The following is a 26,014-nucleotide window of genomic DNA, read 5'->3' as shown; positions in this document are numbered from 1 at the left end:
CCTTCCCATCCATCTTTTTGTTTGCCCCCCCCTTAAGATATCGAACACCAGTCGCCTCTGACTTTCAGTACAGGAAAGGAGTCATTACAACCGAAGAGAAGGTCCAAATTCAACTAAAGAAGCCAGCTCTAGTCAACTGTTAAACAAACCCCCCCCCCCACCCAAAAAAAGTCTGGATGTGTATAAATTTTACTGTAGGATGGTAATATGGGGAATTTCCATCGGCCTCGGAGGATTAACAAGGAATTGTTTTCACTGTTAAAAGTCTTAAAGAGGAACTTCAGTTTGTTTTTTTTAAAAAGTCACCAGCTACAAATACTGTATATAGCAGTGCCGGGGGTCCGGGGAAGTCTTCACGATGATTGCTATAGAGCAGGGGGACTCCAAACTGTGGCCCAGGGGCCAGATGTGGCCCTTTGCTTACCTTTATCTGGCCCTTAGGGCACTATTCCTCCCACTGACACCAACAATGGGGCACTATTCCTTCAACTGACACCAATAATGGGGCACTAGTCCGCTCACTGACACAAATGATGGGGCACTATTCCTCCCACTGACACCAATGATGGGGCACTATTCCTCCCACTGACACCAATGATGGGGCACTATTCCTTCAACTGACACCAATGATGGGGCACTATTCCTCCCACTGATACCAATGATGGGGCACTATTCCTCCCACTGACACCAATGATGGGGCACTATTGGTGTCAGTGGGAGGAATAGTGCCCTAAGGGCCAGATAAAAGTAAGCAAAGGGGGACATCTGGCCCCTGGGCCGCAGTTTGGAGCCCCCTGCTGTATAGCAATCATCGTGCTGGTGAGTTGTTGTCGGGATCACGATCGCTGGGGTACCATAAAGCGTTATTCACTATATGGTGGAACTTTGCTCAAAAAAGTGAAGTCCTGCTGGACCCCCCCACCAGACCTGTAACTGAATTATGGGGGAGGGGGTGCCCCTTGCCCCGCCCCCTCCTGGAGCCTTCTGGGAGATGTCACATGTTCCATGAGGGTTTAGGACCATTCATAAAGCGCTGCACAGGAGCATTGGAGAGCCAACCCTGGTTCCTCGGGAAGACTTCCCCGGACCCCCGGCACTGCTATATACAGTATTTGTAGCTGGTGACTTTTAAAAAACAAAAAACAAACTGAAGGTCCTCTTTAAGACTTTCAACAGGGAAAAGAATTCCTTGTTAATCCTCCGAGGCCGATGGAAATTCCCCATATTACCTTCCTACAGTATAATTTATACACATCCAGACTTTTTTTTGGGGGGGGACTGGCCCTTTGCTTAGAAAGTTTGCTATACAGAACAGATTAATACTTCTGATGACATGCATTGCTCCCTCATTGGCTAGATTAGATGAGCGACTCGTTGCTCTCTTGCTGGTACCGGCAGGTAAAATTGTGCAAACGTTTTTCTCAATGGCGCTTTTCTCATTCGACCTGCGAGGGGGGAGGGGGGGTGACATATGAAAAGAGGTGACATTTGGTAAGCCTGAAGCTGCCTTCCTCGGGATCTGTTGTGGGTTCAGAGTCAGAGGATGCATATTTTTGGATTTTTTTTTGTTGCGTTCCATCTGAACGGGTGACAGCTTTACGTAAGCGATCGCTGAAAACACGGCGGGGCCATAAGGGGAACCTCTGTACAGCTCTATTTGGGCCCCGCTGAACCCTCGCTCCTGGATTTTGCACGACACAAATGTTTAAGCACTTGACATATTCAGCTGTTGGGAGCAGCTGGGTCACGTCTCCAACAGGAGCCAAAAAACGGGGCCGGTGCACGGGGCCCCTCCACTTCAGGCCTGGGTGCTGGGAGAGAAGATGCATTCCTCTCCTGCTTTCCTCATCAGTCAGCAAAATGTTTTATTTATAGAAAAGCTGTTTTTTTGGATCTTGTGAGGAACAAGCTGTGTAAAGCCTCCGAAATGTTCAGCTCCTTAAAGCTCCGGAGCCTTTTAAAGTAGCAACAAATCTGAAAAAACAATTTACCGAAGGTGTGTGCAGACAGGTGGCCACAACCTGCTTGGAAAGTGAGATGACTTGGAGTAAAGCCTCGTCGTACACACAATCGGACTTTCCGACGGGAATTGTGTGATGACAGGCTGTTGGCGGTAAATCCGACCGTGTGTACGCTCCATCGCACAAATGTTGTCGGATTTTCCGCGGACAAATGTTGGATGGCAGGTTTTAAAATTTTCCGCTGACAAATGTCTGTTGTTGGATTTTCCTGAGCGTGTGTGCACAAGTCCGTCGGACAAAAGTCCAAAGTTACAAACACGCATGCTCGGGAAGCAAGGACGAGCCGGAAGCGGTCGGTCTTGTAAACGAGCGTTCGTAATGGAGAATTAACATTCGTGACGCGGAAAATTATGAAATCTGGAAATGCAGCGCACAATTCTCTTCTTCTTTAATGGGATAATAATGAAGCTGCTTTGCTGGTGATACTGATGGAGTTATTGTAAATGAAAGGCTTTTTTTTTTTTTTTTTTTTTTTAGTGATATCAAGAATAATATTATTATGCTTTTCTTTTTTTTTTTTTTTTTTTTTTATTTGGGGCAAGTTACCACAACACCATTATCCCGTAGTTTTTAAGATCAAAGATACAACTTTGTTGGTGTCCCTTGTCAAATAACAATTGTATTTATTACATTGTATTTTTTTAAATGTAACTGCCTACTCCCAAACTGTCATTTGAAGTAAAACACATAGCCAAGCAGGGGTGTTGCTAGGTCTACAAAAGATCTGGGGCTAGAGCACATAGCAACGTAGTAAAGAAAGTCATATGCTTGGGCTGGCATACACATGTGTGTGTGTGTGTATATATCCCCAGAGAGCCTCCCCTCACATCAGGGTCCCCAGAGAGCCCCTCCTTACATTAGGATCTCCAGAGAGCCTCCTCCTTGCATCATGGTTCCCAGAGAGCCTCCCCCTTGCATCAGGGTCCCCAGAGAGCCTCCCCCTTAAATCAGGGTCCCCAGAGAGCCTCCCCCTTGCATCAGGGTTCCCAGAGAGCCTCCCCCTTGCATCAGGGTCCCCAGAGAGCCTCCCCTCACATCAGGGTCCCCAGAGAGCCCCTCCTTACATTAGGATCTCCAGAGAGCCTCCCCCTTGCATCAGGGTTCCCAGAGAGCCTCCCCCTTGCATTAGGGTTCCCAGAGAGCCTCCCCCTTGCATCAGGGTCCCCAGAGAGCCTCCCGCTTAAATCAGGGTTCCCAGAGAGCCTCCCCCTTGCATCAGGGTCCACAGAGAGCCTCCCCCTGAAATAAGGGTCCCCAGAGAGCCTCCCCCTTGCATCAGGGTTCCCAGAGAGCCTCCCCCTTGCATTAGGGTTCCCAGAGAGCCTCCCCCTTGCATCAGGGTCCCCAGAGAGCCTCCCCCTTAAATCAGGGTCCCCAGAGAGCCTCCCCCTTAAATCAGGGTCCCCAGAGAGCCTCCCCCTTAAATCAGGGTCCCCAAAGAGCCCCCCCTTAAATCAGGGTCCCCAGAGAGTCTCCCCCTTGCATCAGGGTTCCCAGAGAGCCTCCCCCTTGCATCAGGGTCCCCAGAGAGCCTCCCCCTTAAATCAGGGTCCCCAGAGAGCCTCCCCCCTGCATCAGGGTCCCCAGAGAGCCCCCTACTTACATCAGGGTCCCCAGAGAGCCCCCCACTTACATCAGGGTCCCCAGAGAGCCCCCCACTTACATCAGGGTCCCCAGAGAGCCTCCCCCTTAAATCAGGGTCCCCAGAGAGCCCCCCACTTACATCAGGCTCCCCAGAGAGCCTCCCCTCCCCTTGGGGATTCCTACAGAGACTCTGGGCTGTGGGCCCCAGATTCGGGGCTATAGCCCCAAAAGCCACCCCCTAGCGACGCCACTGAAGCCAAGTATTGTTCTAGCCCTTTGCAGCTATAACAGCTTCAACTCTTCTGGGAAGGCCGTCCACAAGGTTTAGGAGTGTGTCTATGGGAATGTTTGACCATTCTTCCAGAAGAGCATTTAGGTCAGGCACTGATGTTGGACGAGAAGGGACTGGTTCTCAGGCTCCATGCACACAGGCTTAAAAAAAACTGCAATATGAATGAAAATGGGATGTAGGTGTGGCGCTGCTCTGCTGTGATGCGATTTTTGTGGTTACCTTAGTAATGACTTAAAAGATTTTTTTTTTCTGGCTACACATATTAATTTGCAACATACAGACTGAAAAATCTTCATAGATGAAATAGTGCTTTAAAAAATAACTTCTTTACAGAAAGCATAACTCAAACTTAAAGTGGTGTTCCACCCTAATAAAAAAAAAAGTAATGATTGTGCCTAAAAAAAAATTTAAAAAAAAATTTGGATTTTTTTTTTTTACTTACAGTACCTCTAAATGCCTGTTGCTAGGGGGTCCCTCGTGGTCTGCCCCTTCCAGTGCCTGGGCTGGTGACATCACTTCCCCCTCGGCACAGGAAGGGCTCAGCTCTGCTCCCTCCCTCCTGTCAATTTATCTGGGACCCATTACAGGTCCCAGGTGACTGAGCGGCCAATCACGGCGCGCGGCGCCGCTCGCGCATGCGCAGTGGGTGCCAGGCGCACTGTTGAAACTCATACATTTAAAAGTGACACGCGATGTGGCCTTAAAGGCCAATTACTGCTTGTTTTCCACTTAGTGCTTGTTTTTGTGTTACACCCTCTGGTGTGTGTGTGTATTGTTAAATTAAAAAAAAATGTAAGTTACTCCTCTAAAAAATGCTTGTGGGTGGGAATGACTGAAGATATCAGCCTTTTACCTGCGGCACAACAACATGAAATTGTCCAAAATGTCTTGGTATGCTGACGCCTTAAGAGTTCCCTTCACTGGAACTAAGGGGCCAATCCCAACCCCTGAAAAACAACCCCCACACCATAATCCCCCCTCCACCAAATGATTTGGACCAGTGCACAAAGCAAGGTCCATAAAGACATGGATGAGCGAGTTTGGGGTGGAGGAACTTGACTGGCCTGCACAGAGTCCTGACCTCAACCCCGATAGAACACCTTTGGGATAAATTAGAGCAGAGACTGCGAGCCAGGCCTTCTCGTCCAACATCAGTGCCTGACCTCACAAATGCTCTTCTGGAAGAATGGTCAAACATTCCCATAGACACACTCCTAAACCTTGCGGACGGCCTTCCCAGAAGAGTTGAAGCTGTTATACAGTGTCTTGAAAAAGTATTCACACCCCTTGAAATTCTCCACATTTTGTCATGTTACAACCAAAAATGTATTTTATTGGGATTTTATGTGATAGACCAACACAAAGTGACACATAATTGTGAAGTGGAAGGATAATGAAACAAATAAATATGTGAAAAGTGTGGGGGGGCATTTTGTATGGCGCCCCCCTGAGTCAATACTTTGCTGTGCGCATCATTGGTTGCTAGGATGCTGCCAACTGGGCCACACAACATCATTGGTTGCTAGGATACAGGCAGCCAGCCTGCACAGAGTCATTGATTGTTATGATGCTAGGGGCCAAGCTGCACAGCATCATTGGTCATAGCTCAGCCCCCAGCATCAGATGCTAGGGTCCTAGCAACCGGTGACTCTGTGCAGCCTGCCTGTATCCTAGCAACCAATGAAGTTGTGTGGCCCAGTTGCCAGCATCCCCACAACCAATGATGCTGTGCAGCTCGGCCCCCAGCATCATAGTAACCAATGACGCTGTGTGGCCTGGTTGCCAGGGTCCTAGCAACTGATGACTCTGTGCAGCCCAGCTGCCTTCATCCTAGCAACCAGTGATGTTGCCTTGCCTAGTTGCCAGCATCCTAGCAACCAAGGATGCTGTGCAACTCGGCCCCCGGCATCATAGCAGCTATGGACGTTGTGTGGCCTGGTTGCCAGGGTCCTAGCAACCGATGACTCTGTGCAGCCTGCCTGTATCCTAGCAACCAATGATGTTGTGTGGCCCAGATGCCAGCATCCCAGCAACCAAGGATGCTGTGCAACTCAGCTCCCAGCATCATAGCAACCATTGACGCTGTGTGGCCTAGTTGCCAGGGTCCTAGCAACTGATGACTCTGTGCAGCCTAGCTGCCTGCATCCTAGCAACCAATGATGTTGTGTAGCCCAGATGCCAGCATCCCAGCAACCAAGGATGCTGTGCAGCTTGGCCCAAAGCATCATAGCAAACAATGACCCTGTGCAGCCTGGCCGCCAGCATCCTTACAACCAATGGAGGGGGCAGCAAAAATAGGGCATACGGCCCTGCATTTAGGGCAAAGCAGCAGGATTCATTTTACTGGTGGCCCCACCAGCTGCACACATTTCCTTTCCTGAAAATATAAAGAGAAAAAGCCCCCCCGATACCTTCTCCACCGCTGAACGGAGTAGCGGGGGAGCGAAGGAAAACGTAAACATGGCAGCTGGGGAGGGAGATAGTTAAATGGATGGATCTGCTGCTTCAGCCCTGCATGGGAAAATCACATATATTATTTAAAGGGACTCTTTAGAAGTTGGAAGATTCTTAAAAAAAAAAAATCATAAATCTCCTGCACCACCAAAAATCACTCTGTTGAAGAGTAATTAAAAAGTAAATTGTAAATTAAAAATTAATTTTACGTATATTTAGGTACTTGTTTTCGAAACCATAATAATAAATGCATATTATTTTGTTGTCTCTTTTTTTTTTTTTTTGCTTGCAGCATTTGTTCACTCTCCCACGAGCCTCGAAGGCCTCCAGTATAAGCCAGGCAGAGCTGTATGATGTCCCACCTTCCAAACTGAACACGCCACCCTCCTCCACCCAGGTAACATGCAGCCGTCAACCTCTTTTATTTTATTACAGTCAGAGATATATATATATATTTTTTGCTACAGATAAGAATGACGCCCCTCATCCCACCTTTGTTTTTTTACTTTACAAGTGAAATGAGGTAGGGGGTTGGTTGGAGGTTCTGCAGTTGTCTGTGACCACTGCATGGAGATCTTCCCCCACCTTCCACCTGCTGCTAGTTCTCTGTTGTGAGCTGAACTTCCTGGGTCCTCTGGATTGATTCTACAGGGGCCAACATATCACTGGCTCCCCAGTCACGACCCCATAATAATTAAACAGAGAATATGGAAGTATGGAGAGGAACCAGGAAGTTCCATTCACTGCTTGGGTAGAGGTTCTACCTTATTTTATGGAAGCTCACTGTTAGATTTGATTACCGTATATACTCGAGTATAGGCCGACCCGAATATAAGCCGAGGCACCTAATTTTACCACAAAAAACTGGGAAAACGTATTGACTCGAGTATAAGCCTAGGGTGGGAAAATGCAGCAGCTACTGGGTAAACAATGCCCATTTGCAGCCTCACTGTGCCCATCTGCAGCCTCACTGTGCCCATTTGCAGCCTCACTGTGCCCATTTGCAGCCTCACTGTGCCCATCTGCAGCCTCGCTGTGCCCATTTACAGCCTCATTGTGCCCATTTGCAGCTTCAGTGTGCCCATCTGCAGCCTCACTGTGCCCATTTGCAGCCTCACGTTGCCCATTTGCAGCCTCATTGTGCCCATCTGCAGCCTCACTGTGCCCATCTGCAGCCTCACTGTCCCCAGTTGCAGCCTCATTATGCCCATTTGCAGCCTCACTGTGCCCATCTGCAGCCTCACTGTACCCATCTGCAGCCTCATTGTGCCCATTTGCAGCCTCACTGTGCCCATTTGCAGCCTCACTGTGCCCATCTGCAGCCTCACTGTCCCCATTTGCAGCCTCACTGTGCCCATTTGCAGCCTCACTGTGCCCATCTGCAGCCTCATTGTGCCCATTTGCAGCCTCACTGTGCCCATTTGCAGCCTCACTGTGCCCATCTGCAGCCTCACTGTGCCCATTTGCAGCCTCATTGTGCCCATCTGCAGCCGTACCTTTGATTACTAAAACAGCGGGTGTCTCCCGCTGTGTTATACAGTTTGTTCGGCGGCCGTCCATTGTAACAAAGCCCCGCCTCCTCCTCGTATGTGACAGACGGAACACTGATACAGTTTCCCAGCATTGTATCAGTGTTTCTCTATCACGGGCGAGGAGGAGGTGGGGCTTTGGTACAATGGACGGCCGCCGAACAGACTGTATGACACATCGTGATTCACCCGCTGTTTTAGTAATCAAGAGTACGGCTGCAAATGGCAGCCTCACTCGAGTATAAGCCAAGGGGGGGGTTTTCAGCCTAAAAAATGGGCTGAAAAACTCGGCTTATACTCGAGTATATACGGTATTTAGTAAAGCAATTGCTGGAGTGACTTGTAAGAATGTTATTTACATTTCTTGTTTTTTTTTTTTTTTTCTTTTTTTTTTGCAGAGAGGTAAAAGCCCATCACCGGTCAATGGGCGGTCCCCATTTCACTTATCTATGGAGCAAAGTCAACAACAGCAAATTTACGACATCCCATCAAGTCCGGACACACCAGAAAGGAGCAAACCCAAAACCTCCACAGCCTCCAATGTAAGTAAAATGAACATTTCAATACCTTTAGAAGTCTGCAATAATTACTTCCTGATATGGCACAATATACGGCAACATTATATATAAAAAAAAAAAAAAACAGTCCTTGAGCTCCAGTCACTTTGCTTAGACTGAGATGATGTTATTAGTCTGCTGCCTCTGACTGTTATGCCCCGTACAAACGATCGGAATTTTCGACAACAAAACCGTGAATTTTTTTTCTGACGGATGTTGGCTCAAACTTGTCTTGCATACACACAGTCACACAAATGTTGTCGGAAATTCCGAACTTCAAGAACGCGGTGACCTACAAGACGTACAACGAGCCGAGAAAAATTAAGTTCAATAGCCAGTGCGGCTCCTTCTGCTTGATTCCGAGCATGCGTGGACTTTTGTGCGTCGGACTTGTGTAAGTTTTGTTGTCGGAAAATTTGAGAACCTGCTCTTAAACATTTGTTGGCGGAAAGTCCGACAGCAAATGTTCTATGGAGCATACACACGGTCGGACTTTCCAACAACGAGCTCACATCCAACATTTGTTGTCGGAAAGTCCAATCGTGTGTACGGGGCATTAGTCTTGCCAGATTTGGAGTGAGATTTGGTCACTGCTGTTCTCCTTGCTGGAGAGGAAGCTGTAGCTGAAAACCTACAATGCAAGGATCTCCCTGCTTTTGCTTATTCTGAAGATTTGTGCTTCCACTACCTCTCCTGCTGCTTCTTGAATACAGTGGAACCTCGGATTATGAGCCTAATCCGTTCCAGGAGTATGCTCGTAATCCAAAGTACTGCATATCAAAGCGAGTTTGAAGTCAATGGAAACTAAAATAATTTGCTCCGCATTGACTTCAATGGCTTGCAATACCGCAGAGGTGGAAGGGCGCCGGAGAGCCTCGGAAACGGGCGGAAAAACCTGAGGATAGCCGAGCTGTCCTCGGGCCTTTCCGTGCATTTCCGAATGGTGCCGATCGGTATCCTTTTTGAGAACTGGTGCCCAAAACTGACTGCTTATTGCAGATGAGGTCTTACTAATGATTTGTACAGGGGGGCAAAATAATAATCTCTCTCTCTGGAGTCCATATCTACTATAATACAAGAAAGGACTTTGCTTGCTTTGGAAACCGTTGCTTGGCATTGCATGCTATTATGTAGCTTATGATATACCTGAACACCCAGATCCTTCTCTACCATTGATTCCCCCAGTTGTACCCCCCCCCCCCCGGTATGTATGATGCATGCATATTCTTAGTCCCCCAAGTAAATAATTTTACATTTATCAACATTAAACCTCATTTGCCACTTATAAAATAAAATAAACAGTGCATTGAGGTTGGCTTATAAGTTGGGAGACTTAATTCTGATATGTCCTTTATGAGAACCATACGCCATCTCTTTGGTGGAACATACAAAGTATTTAAATCATATATTGACCAACTCATATTCCTTTCAGGTATACGATATTCCACCAACCGGAACGCTGGTTCTGAGAAACAGGAGTGTCACACCACCTGTTGGTGGCCAGTTCAACACCCTACCAAATCCCCGCAAGTCTGACTGGATTTATGATATCCCTTTGTCTCCTGAGAGAAACCTGTTATCACCCAACTGCCGAAAGATATCCATAGATCAAAATATGGTATACGATGTGCCACCAACTCGATATGGGCCTGTGCATTCAAAGAAAGAGAGCAGCTGCCCATCTAGTCAAATATACGATATCCCACCCAGTAAGTCAACAGTGGCCAATCAATGTCTTTATGACATTCCTGCTTCTCGTGATGTCTCCCCTTCGTATCAGAATGGAAGTTTACGAAAAGGCTCAGCGAGTTTTGGTAAACAAAGGATGGAGATGATTGACTCCAAGGAAAATGTTTATGATATCCCAAGAGGGTCAGCTGTTGGATCTCCACCAAAAATGGAAGTGGGCAGCTTGGTGTGCCATGATCGCATTTATGACGTCCCTCCACCGCTGCCAAAGGACAACAAACCGTCTCTGCATAAGCCTCAATACGACAGGTTATCTGTGTCAAGTTCAGAAAGTCGAACCAGCACTTTGTCTACTTCATCAACCACTTCAAGTGAGTCTGTTACAACGTCCACCTCTGAAGACAGCTCAAGTGAATTGATTGTAGAGCCAGAAGTGGTCATCAAGAATTTAACTGAACTGCAAGAACGGGTGTCCAGTTCCATCGCAAGTCTAATGATCTTTGTGAGCAGCAAGTGGAGACTGCAGGAAAATATGGAATCAAACCTTGAAGACATTCACAGAGCTGTTAATAGCATCATCTCTACTTTGAGGCAATTCATTGACTTTGCCCAGACCATCAAAGCCAATACGGCTCACTTAACAGACGTTAACATCCAACAAAGGATCAACAACCAACTGCAAACTCTCTCAGACTCTTTCCAGACTCTTTCCAGGAACCAAGAGTGCATTAATCTTTGCAAATGGTCTTTACAAGCCCTGGTCATTGATAAACCTCGCACCACACCTGATGACCTTGACCAGTTTGTCATGGTAGCCAGGACAATTCCAGAAGACATTAAGAGATTTGCGTCCATCATCATTGCAAACGGAAAGCTTTTATTCAAAAAGCAAGAAGAGAAAAGGCCAAAAACTGCCAAGGAACATGTGGTGTCCCAGAAACCTCAGGTACCGACACGACCAGACACAAAGGTCCTTCAGGAATTCTCTATAAACCAGACGGAGGAGAAAGGCCAAGATAAGAGGTACCCGCTGCAAAAACAGAAATCTGTAGAAGACAGTGGATATGTGTACCTGCAGGTCAGTAAACAATTTGTTTTGGTTATTGAACATGTCTATTTGCAGGCAGTATATTTGGTATAATTGACAAAAAAAATTCGGAATATGTTTTTTTCCCCAGCTATCCACCACCAAGCTCAATAGACTAAACTCAAAGTTCAGAGCATTTTCCTACTTTTTTGTTTTTGATCGTTCAATTTGTGTCCAAGAGTCTTTATGACCGTATTAGTTGCCACTCATTTGATCAATACTCCGGGAAAACGAAAAACGTCTACATTTGGAGATCTCATAGGCAAACCTTACAGATCATTGCTCATTGCTTAAACCAGTGGTTTCCAAGCTACGGCCCTTTGCTTGCCCCTTTCCTGCCGCTGAAACCAAAGATGGGGCACTGTTCCTCCCACTGATACCAATGATGGAGCATAAATTCTTCCTCTGACATCAAAGATGTCAAAGATCAAAGACGTCAAAAATTCCTCCCACTAACACCAATGATGGGGTACTATTCCTCCCACTAATACCAATGATGGGGTACTATTCCTCCCACTGACACCAATGATGGGGCCACTACTTCTGCCACTTACACCAATGATGGAGCAATAATCTTCCAACTAATACCAATGATGGGGCACCATTCTACCACTGACATCAACAATGGGATGCTATTCCTCCTACTGATGCCAATGATGGGGCACTATTCTTCCAACTGACACCAATGATGGGGCACTATTCCTCCCACTAATACCAATGACGGGGCACCATTCCTACTGACACCAACAATGGGGCACTATTCCTTCCACTGACATCAATCATTGGGCACTATTCCTCTCACTGACACCAATGATGGGGCACTATTCCTCCCACTGACACCAATGATAGGACACTTTTCCTCCCACTGGCACCAATGATGGGGCACTTTTCCTCCCACCAATACCAATGATGGGGCACCATTCATCCTACTGACACACACAATGGGGCACTATTCTTCCCACTAATACCAATGATGGGGCAGCATTCCTCCCACTAACACAAATAATGGGGCACTATTCCTCCCACTGACACCAACAATGGGGCACTATTACTCCCACTGACACCAATGATGGGGCACTATTACTCCCACTAATACCAATGATGGGGCACTATTCCTCCCACTAATACCAATGATGGGGCACTATTCCTCCCACTGACACCAACGATTGGGAACGATTCCTCCTCCACCTAACCACAGGGGTGCTATGTAACTTTTTTACTCCCACTGACCACCAAGCCTGGGGCATTATCTACCCCCACTGTCCTGCCCGCCTAAAGTCTGAGTTTAGAAAGTTTGGAGACCCTTGGTTTAAACAATGCTATGTTGGCTGTGGTAAAAATGCAGAAACACTAATACAAGCGTACCATGGGAGACCTGAAACCTGGAGCAATCTTATCCAAATACTGGCACTTTATGCAGAAGTCAAGAGCTTTCTTACATCCCTACAGACTTGTGGTACCACTGGTCATAAGGGAGTCGTGAGAGGTGGGGAGATTGGGGTATGTGGGGTGGTGAGGAGGCAAATGCTTTGTTGATATTTTTGGGAATTGTCAGAATTTGACGGCTAAAGATCTAGCCTCTATATAGCCAACTTTAGGGTGAATTTGCGCACCTTGTTCTTCTCGGCCGATGCAGCGGGTTTGAGTATCATCTGAATTACGCCTGGATCGTGAAGGGCACAATTACCCCCCAGGCTTGCAAGCGCACACTTCAAATGCATAGTTCAAACTTTTAATCTCCGAGGAACCCTTGAAATAATTTTCAGGTCTCGGAGAACCCCTGGTAAGATTAGTCCATCGAGGGACATTGAGAAAAAGCCCCTTACATTGGTGGTGATAAGTGGAAAGATGTCTGCCTTGCAAGGTGGGCAGATTGACACCCTTGCAGTCATGCAACTGGCTTTGCCAAGTGGCGTTGGACCTTGAACTATGCAGGGACCATCAGATAGGTGGACGGTTAGCCACAGCTCATGGGACTCGAATATGTTCTCCAGACACCGTAACATTAAAGGCTTCGTAAGGACCAAGATAGATCCAATATAGACCATGGAAAGGTCACTTATAATCACATCCTTGGTGAGCTACGCCGATGCTGCCCTCTTGAGATTGAGAAATCTTGAAGACAAACATACAAGAAAAAAGGGGCGCAAAGACCTAGTGTATTACCAGATACAACTTTATCGGAAAATAAATAAATAATGAGCGCATACTCACAAGAGCCATGGGCTAATAAAGCATTATAGCCCAGACCCAAGTGGCAGGCTGACTATCATAAGATGAAGTATCAGCACAATCCCGGTGTCACCAAGACTCCCTAACTAACGCGTTTCGTCCCTGGCCATCCTGGCACTTGGGTCTGGTCTAGAATGCTTTATTACTCTATGGCTCTTGTGCATATGCACTCATTCTTTATTTATTTTCCAATAAAGTTGTACCCGGTAATGCACTATTAGCCTTTCTTTTTTTTTGTATGCACAGCTCATGGAGCCCCTAGCCACCCCTGGAGGAACCCTAGAGGTCCACGGAACCCTGAAAGAGAATGGCTGGCATATATGAAAGCTGTTTTTAACCTGATAACAAATATATGTTTCTGTCTGTCCACTCCTGGTATTTGCCCAGCCTTCCAGGCAACAAAGCCAGGTTGGTGACCAGACTTTTCTCTACTATAGTTAGAACAATACAGCTCGGTAACCTCACGATCCCTACCCTGCTGTTGGACAATGGAATAGCATGAGACGGCTTCCTCAGTTCAGGGTAATAAAATGCAGTATATTTTAATTTGATTTCATCTGACCATGTCCACAATATATTGACTAACTAGGTTTCTGCCGGTATACAAGGGACATGGGCAAACACTGATAGACCTCTGTAGCATTTGTGTCACCACCAGTGCTTAGAGGATAAATCAGACGTCTTTCTTCTGCTTCATTCTCATATCACTGAAAATTAAAGATCAATATTCCAATGTATTTATTTTTTTTTCCTAGAAAAAAGAAGATTTTGAAAAGATGCAGCAATTGTCACCAATGCAGCAACTTGAATGTAAAACCAGCCCTGAAGAGAAGGTAAATGTTACATTCAGCCAATCACTGACTATTATGTTTTCTACAAAAGACTGAATAATAAATACACACTATATTGCCAAAAGTATTGGGACGCCTGCCTATACACACACACATGAACTTTAATGACATCCCAGTCTTAGTCTGTAGGGTTCAATATTGAGTTGGCCCCACCCTTTGCAGCTATAACAGCTTCAACTCTTCTGGGAAGGCCGTCCACAAGGTTTAGGAGTGTGTCTATGGGAATGTTTGACCATTCTTCCAGAAGTGCACTTGTGAGGTCAGGCACTGATGTTGGATGAGAAGGCCTGGCTCGCAGTCTCCGCGTTAATTCATCCCAAAGGTGTTCTATCGGGTTGAGGTCAGGACTCTGAGCAGGCCAGTCAAGTTCATCCACCCCAAACTCCCTCATCCATTATGGACCTTGCTTTGTGCACTGGTGTGCAGTCATGTTGGAACAGGAAGGGGCCGTCCCCAAACTGTTCCCACAAAGTTGGGAGCATGAAATTGTCCAAAATGTCTTGGTATGCTGACACCTTAAGAGTTCCCTTCACTGGAACTAAGGGGCCAAGTCCAACCCCTGAAAAACAACCCCCACACCATAATCCCCCCTCCACCAAATGATTTGGACCAGTGCACAAAGGTCCATAAAGACACGGATGAGCCATATTTTTAGGGGGGTGGCAAACAAACCTGCCCCCCTCACCCGCACTACCATGACCGACACTGCCAGTCCCCCTCCCCCGCTGCCGCGGGAGAGGGATGGGAAGGCAGTGACCAGTGGCCTTACCTTGGGCTGCTCCTTGCTCCAGCTTGTCGTGGGAAGTGCCGGGACGCTGCTTTTCCTTCAAACGAACATGAAGTGGGTCCTAAGACCCGATTGGCCGGGAGTTGTAAGACTCCCTGCCCAATCAGGTCTCAGGACACGCTTCCTGATTGTCCAGAAGGAGAAGCAGAAGACATTAGCGAATATTCATTTTGCTAATGTCGCACAACTGGGTGGGCTCAGGGTGCAGTGCTCTGCACCCCAAGCCCAGCCTTTTTTTTTTTAACCAATTAGAGCCTCAGGCTCTAATCTTGTGCTTAAAAAAAACCAAACATTGAAATCCATGCGTCCGGCACCCCGCCTATAGATTAGGGGCTGGGTGCATTGATTGGGGGTGGGGGGTGGGCGGCGCCCCTAATGGAGCGGCCACCACTGGTCCTGACCTCAACCCAATAGAACACCTTTGGGTGAATAAGAGCAGAGACTGCGAGCCAGGCCTTTCTCATCCAACATCAGTGCCTGACCTCACAAATGCGCTTCTGGAAGAATGGTCAAACATTCCCTCCTAAACCTTGTGGACGGCCTTCCCAGAAGAGTTGAAGCTGTTTTAGCTGCAAAGGGAGGGCCAACTCAATATTGAACCCTACGGACTAAGACTGGGATGTCATTGAAGTTCATGTGCGTGTAAAGGCAGGCGTCCCAATACTTTTGGTAATATAGTGTATAGCTAATATGTATATGTGTACCGGTTGGAGCGAGGTATGAACAGATTAAAAAAAAAAACAAAAAAAAACAACAGTGCCCCCTAGTGGAGCAGAGCTGTAAGAGAAATTTTTAGCAACAATTTGATTTTTTTTTTTTCCCCCTTCTAGCGTAGAGGATGGTTAAAGCCGGATTCTCGGATATTCACAAATGAAGACCCCGTAGGGAAAAGCGTTACGTGTTTATTAAAAGTAAGTGTGCTTTGTGTCAATCAGTGCTTGTCCGTTGGCTCATGACATCACCAAAGGGCCACATACAGTATAATGTTTAATACATGAAATGACTGTCTTTCGTTACGGTAGTCATACTACAGGAGATGTTTAGAGACTGCAGCTATGCTATAGGTGTGGTTGGAGACTGGGGAAATGCTGCAGGACTCATGTTCAAGATCACTGCCATTGCAGCCCATTCCAAATCAGTGTTTCTACTACTAACTGCTGGGGTGGGGTCTAAAACAAAATAATAAAATAGTTTTACCTTTTTGATACACTTTAGGGTCAGTGCCATCATTTTTTTCATACCATGAAAAAAAAAAACCCCCCCAAAAAAACAGACAACTAATTTCTTTTTCTTCTGCAGGATCCACCGGTTCCTCCAAGTAAACCAGACATCGTCCGAAAACCAGATTCAATCAAGAAACTGGCCCTCTCCGATCAGTGTTATCTTTACTTTGGCGCCCTCCAGAAGGCCATCCGAGTTTTCGGCGACAGCCTGAGCAAACAGGAAACCCCCGAGGTCTTCATAACTCACGGCAAGCTCATCATCATGGTCGGCCAGAAGCTGGTGGACATGCTGTGCCAGGACGTGAAAGGCGGCGAAGCTCGCAACGACGTTCTCTACAGGAGCAGTGAACTGTGCAGCCTGCTTAAAAACTTGGCCATGGCAACTAAGACGGCCGCCATTCAGTACCCCAACGCAGCCGCCATGCTGGATCTGCAGCACAGGACGACCGAGCTGTCCAATCAAACGCAGCTTTTCAGGTCAATGCTGGAATGACAAAGACCCGTCAGTTGACTTTTTAATTTATTGACTTCTTGAGTTGGCCCGGAAACGGAACCACCAATGGATTTGGAAATAATGACCGCGGTCATAATTTAGCTGAGGTCCTAGTCACCCATGGTGCCACAATATGGATTTCCTTGCCGAAAACAGTTGCCAAAGTCTAAAGACCCCAAGAACCTTACTAAGCTAAAGTACCACCCACCGATTGGATAACCACCAACAACAATTTATTGACTTCTTGAGTTGGCCAGAAGCTGAATCATTAATAGATTTGAAAATAATGACCACGGTCATAATTTAGCTGAGGTCCAAGCCACCCATGGTGCCACAATATGGATCTCCTTGCCTAAAAAGAGTGGCCAAAGTCTAAAGACCCCAAGAACCTTACTAAGCTAAAGTACCACCCGCCGATTGGATAGCTACCAACAACAATTTATTGATGTCTTGAGTTGGCTGGAAACTGAACCATTTGGAAATAATGACCACGGTCGTAATTTAGCTGAGGTCCTAGCCACCCATGGTGCCACAATATGGATTTCTTTGCCGAAAAGAGTGGCCAAAGTCTAAAGACTCCAAGAACCTCACTAAGCTAAAGTACTACCCACCGATTGGATAACTACCAACAACAAGGGCAAACGAGCAAGGAACAATTCATAATCACTTGAACAAACATAAATGTAACATAAATTACTGAACTTATCGACAATCTTCACTAGAACAAGTACTGGTCAATGATCAAAGAACAAAGTTAAAAATGAAAGTGAATGCTCCACCAAAATGTATTTTGTAAGGTTTTGGATGGTATGGGGAAAGATTAGAACCCATACTGGGTTTTAATTGCTATTCAGGGCTCCATTAGGGAGGTTTCCCTTCATTACTGATCCTGTAACAAGGGTTTCAGACAGAAGGTGAGGGTAAATCTCCAACACAGACAGAAAAATAAATCTCTCTTACAGTGTATGTAAACTCCAACATTAAACTTATTCTCTCCCTTTTTGGCTGTTAAATATACCATTCAAAGTGTTTTGTTATATCTGCTTCATAAAAGAAAAAAAAAAATTCCTGTTGATCCTGCCAGAAATTCAGAGCTGTCCCGTGTCCTCTGCACACTTCCTGTGATATCTCAGTTCTTATCTTGGACTGCAGAGAGATTACTCTTAAATATGTGGAGATGAGGGGAGGGGGAGGGATTATGTAGTTTGACAAAAGACAACTTAGCAGTGGGCTGACACCGTGTTACACTCACCTCCCCACCAATCCAGCGGCGGGTATGTTCTTTGGCCCAAAGGCTGCCGGCACTCCCGGGTCTCACTTGATGCACCAGGAGACCAGGAGACCACCAGCTGAAGCTGGTCATGGGACAACCCTACTGGCTGGTGCTCATCTAAATGACTGGGTGACCCATTGCTCTATGTTCAAGAAACGCTTCACTACACCTAAGTCCCTTTTGATGCAGTCCTCCATGCTCGCCCCCAGTCTTTAATGTCCCCATTGCACTCGTGTGTCGCCACCGACTCCTGTGCACTCCTGAGCCTCCAGTAACTCCTGTGTCACAAGTGACCCTGGGGTGCTTCTGTGTCTCCAGTGACCCAGGTGTGCGCCTACATCTCAAGTGACCCCTGTACACTCCTGTGTGACCCCTATGTACTCCTGTACCTCAAGTGAACCTCTGAGTGCCCCCATGTTTTTCACTATGTGCTCCTGTGTCTCCAGTGACCTTGGTGTGCTACTGTGTCTCCAGTGACTCCTGTGCACTACTGAGCCTCCAGTGACTCCTGGTGCGCTTCTACATCTCCAGTGACTCCTGTGTCTCTGGTACTGAGCCTCCAGTAACTCCTGTGTCTCCAGTGACACCTGTGCACTACTGAGCCTCCAGTAACTCCTGAGTCTCCAGTGACCAAGGTGTGCTCCTGTGTCTCCAGTGACACCTGTGCACTACTGAGCCTCCAGTAACTCCTGTGTCTCCAGTGACCAAGGTGTGCTCCTGTGTCTCCAGTGACACCTGTGCACTACTGAGTCTCCAGTAACTCCTGTGTCTCCAGTGACACCTGTGCACTCCTGAGCCTCCAGTCACTCCTGTGTCTCCAGTGACCAAGGTGTGCTCCTGTGTCTCCAGTGACACCTTTGCACTACTATGTCTCCAGTAACTCCTGTGTTTCCAGTGACCAAGGTGTGTTCTTGTGTCTCTAGCGACTTCTGCGTTTCCAGTGACCCATGTGAGCGCCTACAGTATGTCTCCAGTGACTCCTGTGCCCCCGGTATGCTCCTGTCCCCAGTGACCCCTGTACACTCCTGTGTCTCCAGTGACCCCTGTATGCTCCCGTGTGACCTCTATGCACTCCTGTATCTCAAGGGTACCCCTGAGTGCCCCCATGTTTACCCCATGTGCTTCTGTGTCACCAGTGAGCTTGGAGTGCTCCTGTGTCTCCAGTGACACCTGTGCACTCCTGAGCCTCCAGTAACTCCTGTGTCTTCAGGGACCAAGGTGTGCTCCTGTGTCTCCAGTGACACCTGTGCACTACTGAGTCTCCAGTAACTCCTGTGTCTCCAGTGACCAAGGTGTGCTCCTGTGTTTCTAGCAACACCTGTGTTTCCAGTGACCCATATACATGCCTGTGTCTCCAGTGACCCATGTGCACTCCTACAGTATGTCTCCAGTGACTCCCGGTATGCTCCTGTGTCTCCAGTGATCCCTCTATGCTCCTGTGAGACCTCTATGTGTTCCTTTGTGTACGGTGACCTTTTTGTTCTCCTGTATCTCGAGTGGCACCTGTGCGCAACTGAGTCTCCAGTAACTCCTATGTCTCCTGTGACCAAGAGCTGCTCCTGTGTCTCCAGTGACCCATGTACTCTTCTGTGTGACCCCTATGCACTCCTGTATCTCAAGTGCACCCCTGAGTGCCCCCATGTTTTCCCCTATGCACTCCTGTGTCTCCAGTGACCCTGGTGTGCTCCTGTGTCTCCAGTCACCCTGGTGTATGCCTGTGTCTCCAGTGACCCTGGTTTGCTCCTGTGTCTCCAGTGGCCCTGGTGTAGGGTTGCCACTTTTTCTTCACAACAAACCTGAACACTTTAGCGGTGAACAGTAATATTTCTTTTTTTGTATACACTGTAGGATTGTAACAAACCTGGGACACCTTTGGACACTCCAAAGAAAATAGTAATGCGGCGCACATTGTGCCCACTCACTCTCCTGTCAAGCCCTTTTCTGAGCCACATTCCTGTCTAAATAATGTGTCCGGGTTTCAGGTGGACTGAAACCCTGACACATGATTCAAAACCTGGACTGTCCGGGTGAATCCTGGACAGGTGGCAACCCTACCCTGGTGTGCTCCTGTGTCTCCAGTGACCTTGGTGGGCTCCTGTGTCTCCAGTGACCAAGGTGTGCTCTAGTGACTCCTGTGTCTCCAGTGACCCCCATGCACCCCTGAGCACCCCATGTTTCCAAGCATGCCCCTGTGTGTTTTGTGACTCCAGTGTGCCCCTGTGAACCCCTGTGTGCCCCTGTGACTCCAAGCACAATCTTGTGTTCTCCATAACTCCAAGCGTACACCTTTGTCTCCACCCGGCCTCCAGTACCTACCACAACTATCCAGCCTGCTAAGCTCCATTGTCGGAACCCTCTGTACCTCCAGGCATGCTCCTGTAACATCGTCCCTTGCAATTTCAGTCCAGAAAGAGCCGTGTGTTGTCAGTCATCAACAGGAAATTAGTAGCTGCTGACAGATCATTTTCTGTATTTGAAGGGTCTTTAAAGGGATAAATCATGGGTAATGGGGCATGTACTGCATAAATGTACTGTGGACCACAGGGGTTCTAATCCCTTTCCACTTTATCCACAACTTAAAAAAAAGTTTAGGCTGAACATCCATTTTCAAAAGAAGAATAACCTATTGCACTCATAAGATATAGTCTGTGCACACACAGATGTCAGGGATGGCACAGGATTACGTAAGATCTGAGACACCAATGACAGGAAGAAAGTGATTGAACCCACCGGCATCCGCTCACAATTGGAATATCAGTTTGGTTAAACAGCCAGATTGGGGTACAAAAAAAAAAAAACAGTTTCCGCCCCTTCTGATTATATCTAGTCCTGCCATAGCAGACACCTGGTGCTTTCTTTAATGAACAGTCTGTGAAGATCCACTGGGAGACCAGCCTCTGGCTTGCTCTTGTTATAAGCCGGAGACAAAATGGCGGCACAGTGGTTCATCCATGTGCTGTAAAGGTTTATTTTAAAAATGAAATCTGTACAGAATGTCTATTCTCTTTGTATGTGTATTTTGAAAGAAATGTGTATTTAATATAAACTGATACGATAAAAAGTGTTGTTTTTGTTTCCAGACTGTTTTAATTTCTGATAAGAAAATTCCATAACACCAGGGGCGTACCTACAGGGGTCGCAGAGGTAGCAATTGCGATCCGGCCCCATGCTCCAGGGTGCCCGTGTGGCCCCCTGTACACCTGGATCAGGGGAGCATCGGCTGCATAGAGAAAAAACGATCCCTCCAATTTCCTCCTGCAGCTGCTGAATGCCCGCTTCTCCTCTCCCGCAGGCATTCAGCAGCTGCAGGAGGAAAATGGAGAGATTGGTTCCTCTGTATGCAGTCGCCCCCACCGCTCCTCCTATCCGGCTTCTTTCTGCTGCCCGCCTTTGTGCTCTCCTTCCCCCCCTGTGTGCTCTTTCCCGGCCTCCCTTCGTCCCTTGCAGCTCTGCTTGCTTCACCCCTCCCCTCTTCAGCCGGCCGCTAAGGGGATGCTGTCAGGATGGAGCGCGGGGAAGGGGCCGGTAAATGTGTCATTTACCAGCTCCTTCCTTGTCTTGTCTTGTAAACTGTTCTCCTATGCTTCAGTTTGTGAATGAACAGGAAGCTCTGCACAGAGCTATTTTTGTCAATTCATTCAGTGCTGCTGAGGCTGCAGAGAAGAAGATGGAGGGCTGTGTCCTCCCTCTCCTTTCTCTGTCTCAAAGGTGGAACATCAGAGGTCTGTTTAGACCCCTGATATCTCGCCAAAGCCCCCCAACAGGGCTCCTAATTTTTTCTTTTAAATTAATTTTAAAAAATAATATTGCAAAAATAAAAAATAGTAAAAAAAAAAAATCAAATAAAAAACTACTGACGCCAGTGGCGACTGGGCCCTGGGGTTCCACCGCCGGGCTCCAAGGGAAGGGCCCCAGCTGGGGGTCAGGGTGGCCCTTCATGGTTTCTTGCACCGGGGGGCCCCCGAAAGTTCTAGTTACCCAGTGTCAGTAAAGCAGAGTTTGGTGTCATTAGGGCAGTGGACGGTGTCAGTAGTTTTTTATTTTTTTTATTTCATTTTTTATTATTATTTACAATTTTTTTTTTTTTAGGAGCCCTGTTAGGGGGCTTTGGTGAAATATCAGGGGTCTAAATAGGGGGAATCTGCAACACACAGGGTGATTAGGGTGTGCCCAGGCACATCCGGCACACCCTGTGCACACGCCTATGGTCCCTTTACCACAGGTAACTGCTCATTCTTGCTGCAGCAATATAGTGTATGCAAGTAATTGCTTGTGTAAAGGAGGCCTTAGAGGTCATTTTGAAAAAAATTTATATATACTGTATACTGTATATACACTATATTGCCAAAAGTATTGGGATGCCTGCATTTACACGCACACGAACTTTAATGGCATCCCAGTCTAATAGGGCGTACACACGGTCGGACTTTGTTCGGACATTCCGACAACAAAATCCTAGGATTTTTTCCGACGGATGTTGGCTCAAACTTGTCTTGCATACACACGGTCACACAAAGTTGTCAGAAAATCCGATCGTTCTGAACGCAGTGACGTAAAACACGTACGTCGGGACTATAAACGGGGCAGTAGCCAATAGCTTTCATCTCTTTATTTATTCTGAGCATGCGTGGCACTTTGTCCGTCGGATTTGTGTACACACGATCGGAAAATTTCCGACAACGGATTTTGTTGTCGGAAAATTTTATCTCCTGCTCTCCAACTTTGTGTGTCGGAAAATCCGATGGAAAATGTCCGATGGAGCCCACACACGGTCGGAATTTCCGACAACACGCTCCGATCGGACATTTTCCAACGGAAAATCCGACCGTGTGTACGGGTTATTAGTCCGTAGTGTTCAATATTGAGTTGGCCCTTTGCTCTTATACATATAAGGGGACTATGGAGGGGACAGGAGCTCTACCGAGTAGAAGGAGGTGGGAGCAGGACATAGGGGAAAATAACTGAAGAGCGGTGGAGCGGAATATTGGAACTAGGACCATTGGGTATCTCTGTCCCCCTCACTGAGAATGTCACACTTATTTTTGTTGCACAGAACATATTATACCCCTCAAAAGCTGTTTTTGAAGAAAGGAAGGAGAAAATGCTGAGCATCGGCCATCTCACATACAGTATCTCACAAAAGTAAGTACACCCCTCACATTTTTGTAACTCTTTTCTTCTATCTTTTCATGTGACAACACTGAAGAAATGACACTTGTCTACAATGTAAAGTAGTGAGTGTACAGCTTGTATAACAGTGTAAATTTGCTGTCCCCTCAAAATAACTCAACACACAGCCATTAATGTCTAAACCGCTGGCAACAAAAGTGAGTACACCCCTAAGTGAAAATCTCCAAATTGGGCCCAATTAGCCATTACTGGAACCATGTCCTGTGGTCTGATGAGACCAAGATAAACTTATTTGGTTCAGATGGTGACAAGCGTGTGTGGGGGCAACCAGGTGAGGAGTACAAAGACAAGTGTGTCTTGTCTACAGTCAAGGATGGTGGTGAGAGTGTCATGGTCTGGGGCTGCATGAGTGCTGCCGGCACTGGGGAGCTACAGATCATTGAGGGAACCATGAATGCCAACATGTACTGTGACATACTGAAGCAGAGCATGATACCCTCCCTTCAGAGCCTGGGTCGCAGGGCAGTATTCCAACATGATAACCACCCCAAACACACCTCCAAGACCACCACTGCCTTGATAAAGGAGCTGAGGGTAAAGGTGATGGACTGGCCAAGCATGTCTCCAGACCTAAACCCTATGGAGCATCTGTGGGACATCCTCAAATGGAAGGTGGAGGAGCGCAAGGTCTCTAACATCCACCAGCTCTGTGATGTCCTCATGGAGGAGGGGAAGAGGACTCCGGTGACAACCTGTGAAGCTCTGGTGACCTCCATGCCCAAGAGGGTTAAGGCAGTGCTGGAAAATAATGGTGGCCACACAAAATATTGACACTTTGGGCCCAATTTGGACATTTTCACTCAGGGGTGTACTGACTTTTGTTGCCAGCGGTTTAGACATTAATGGCTGTGTGTTGAGTTATTTTGAGGGGACAGTAAATTTACACTGTTATACAAGCTGTACACTCACTACTTTACATTGTAGACAAGTGTCATTTCTTCAGTGTTGTCACATGAAAAGATAGAAGAAAAGATTTACAAATACAGGAGGGGTGTACTTACTTTTGTGAGACACTGTATATAAAGGCCTGTGCACAGCTGAGACCAATAATGAAATCCGTCTACTAAGGAAGATGCGGACCTGGGAATGGAGGCTTTATCCCACCCAAAGCTCTACAAAGCCTCCGAACTCCAGAACCGAGACCAGGACATTGTTTTCTCCATATCAGTCATCGACAGTGGAGACCACCACCATGTGTGGGTGGAAAGCACATATAAAACTGTTTACAATACTGCTAGCCAGAGTTACACTAAACATTTAAATATATATTATATTTGCTTAGCATTCCATTTAATAAAACATTGTTTTTTCAACTGAGTTTAGAGATGATTGACTTTTAAAGCGGAACTAAACCCATCAATTTCAAAAAACAATTACATTCCAGTCACATTGGCTGTGCTCTCAACCATACTGTAAAACCATCCAATGGCTGGTGTCATTACTGATCACATGTGCAGCACCATGGCAGCTGAAGATCAAACAGAGGCCAAGATGGCGGCTTCCTTTGGCTGAAAACCATAGGAGGGTTTAGTTCCTCTTTAAATGAGAAATTTCATTGGAAGACTCTGAGATCCTGGAGCACCCCGATTGGCTTACCTTGGATCTGGTGGGGAGGTGGTCTGTTCAGCATGCTCTGCAGATCTGACACTTTCTTCCCCTTCTGATGACGGCCAACCCTCGTACAACAAACCAACGTTCTTCAGAAGACGGAGAGAATCTACAAGTGAGAGCAGTAATGACTCACCGGCTCATATCATCCAACATGTTAAGTGAACCTGTAGCCAGTAAACTGTTGGTTAGCAGCCACCCCTGGTGAGGTAGGTCGGAGCTGGGGCCTTCCCATCCCTCATTATATCACGTCAGCCCAGTATTTAGTAATTATAGGGCACTCTAAGGGCGATAGGAATGTGCGGAATATTGGGCATTGTGTTTGAATGGGTGGCCGAAGCATAACGCACATAAGACTGGGCATACACACAGATGATTCGCCTCTCTGGTGAGGTGTGCGTCAACATCACCGCATTGTAGGGGCAGCACAGGTGGTGTAGTGGTAGCACTCTCACCGAGCAGCCAATAGGGTCGTTGGTTCAAATCCCGACCACGGCACCATCTGCCTGGAGTTTGCATGTTCTCCCTGTGCCTGCGTGGGTTTCCACCGGTTACTCCGGTTTCCTCCCACACTACAAAGACATGCTGGTAGGTTAATCAGATCCGGTCTATAAATTGGCCCCTAGTATGTGCCCACACCTCCCAACATCTTGAGATGGGAATGAGGGACACCTACTAGGATGTAGGTATAGGACACGCCCCCCCTGCCACACCCCCCTAAAGGAGAATTAACCAAAAAAAAAAAAAAAAAAAGGTTAATTAAATCCACCATGCCTTTTTTTTTTTTTTTTTTACTACTACTATTCCTTTATATTGGCTCTTAAAATTTACAAATGCAGCAATTTAGAAATCAGATGAAAGGTTTAGCACTGGGAGACAGTTTTTGAAGGATAAAAAGTGCATTTTATATACAACTATACAGATCAGACCAAAATGAGGGACAAATGAGGAGGAAAGAGGGACATTGCTCCAAATCAGGGACAGTTGGGAGCTATGTGTGTATGTGTTTGTAAGCGCGTCGGGACCCTACGGGGTAAATGACCACACTATATCAAGATGCAACTCAATTCAGCAACTCATTGTGCTGCATTGGGTTGCCGTTTAAAATAAATGGCGTGGCAGTGCACTGCAGGGTCTTTCGTGT

At 47.0% G+C, this 26,014-nt stretch overlaps 1 protein-coding gene across 1 annotated transcript in view; it reads left to right on the top strand.

The window, feature by feature from the left end:
- Nucleotides 1-21,133, top strand: part of CASS4 (Cas scaffold protein family member 4) — a 97,527-nt gene extending 76,394 nt beyond the window's left edge. Inside the window, exons 3-8 of the mRNA XM_073607220.1 lie at nt 6,644-6,748; nt 8,279-8,422; nt 9,870-11,204; nt 14,201-14,278; nt 15,914-15,994; nt 16,383-21,133. Coding sequence (XP_073463321.1) covers nt 6,644-6,748; nt 8,279-8,422; nt 9,870-11,204; nt 14,201-14,278; nt 15,914-15,994; nt 16,383-16,799 — 2,160 coding nt within the window. The 3' untranslated portion in view covers nt 16,800-21,133. The remainder of the gene's footprint in view (nt 1-6,643; nt 6,749-8,278; nt 8,423-9,869; nt 11,205-14,200; nt 14,279-15,913; nt 15,995-16,382) is intronic.
- Nucleotides 21,134-26,014: the final 4,881 nt, after the last annotated feature.

The sequence above is a fragment of the Aquarana catesbeiana genome, linkage group LG12 (genome assembly GCF_042186555.1).
Source record: "Aquarana catesbeiana isolate 2022-GZ linkage group LG12, ASM4218655v1, whole genome shotgun sequence".
NCBI lineage: Eukaryota > Metazoa > Chordata > Amphibia > Anura > Ranidae > Aquarana > Aquarana catesbeiana.
Note: the sequence above shows the minus strand (reverse complement) of the source record. Positions and strands in the feature narration are given on the sequence as shown.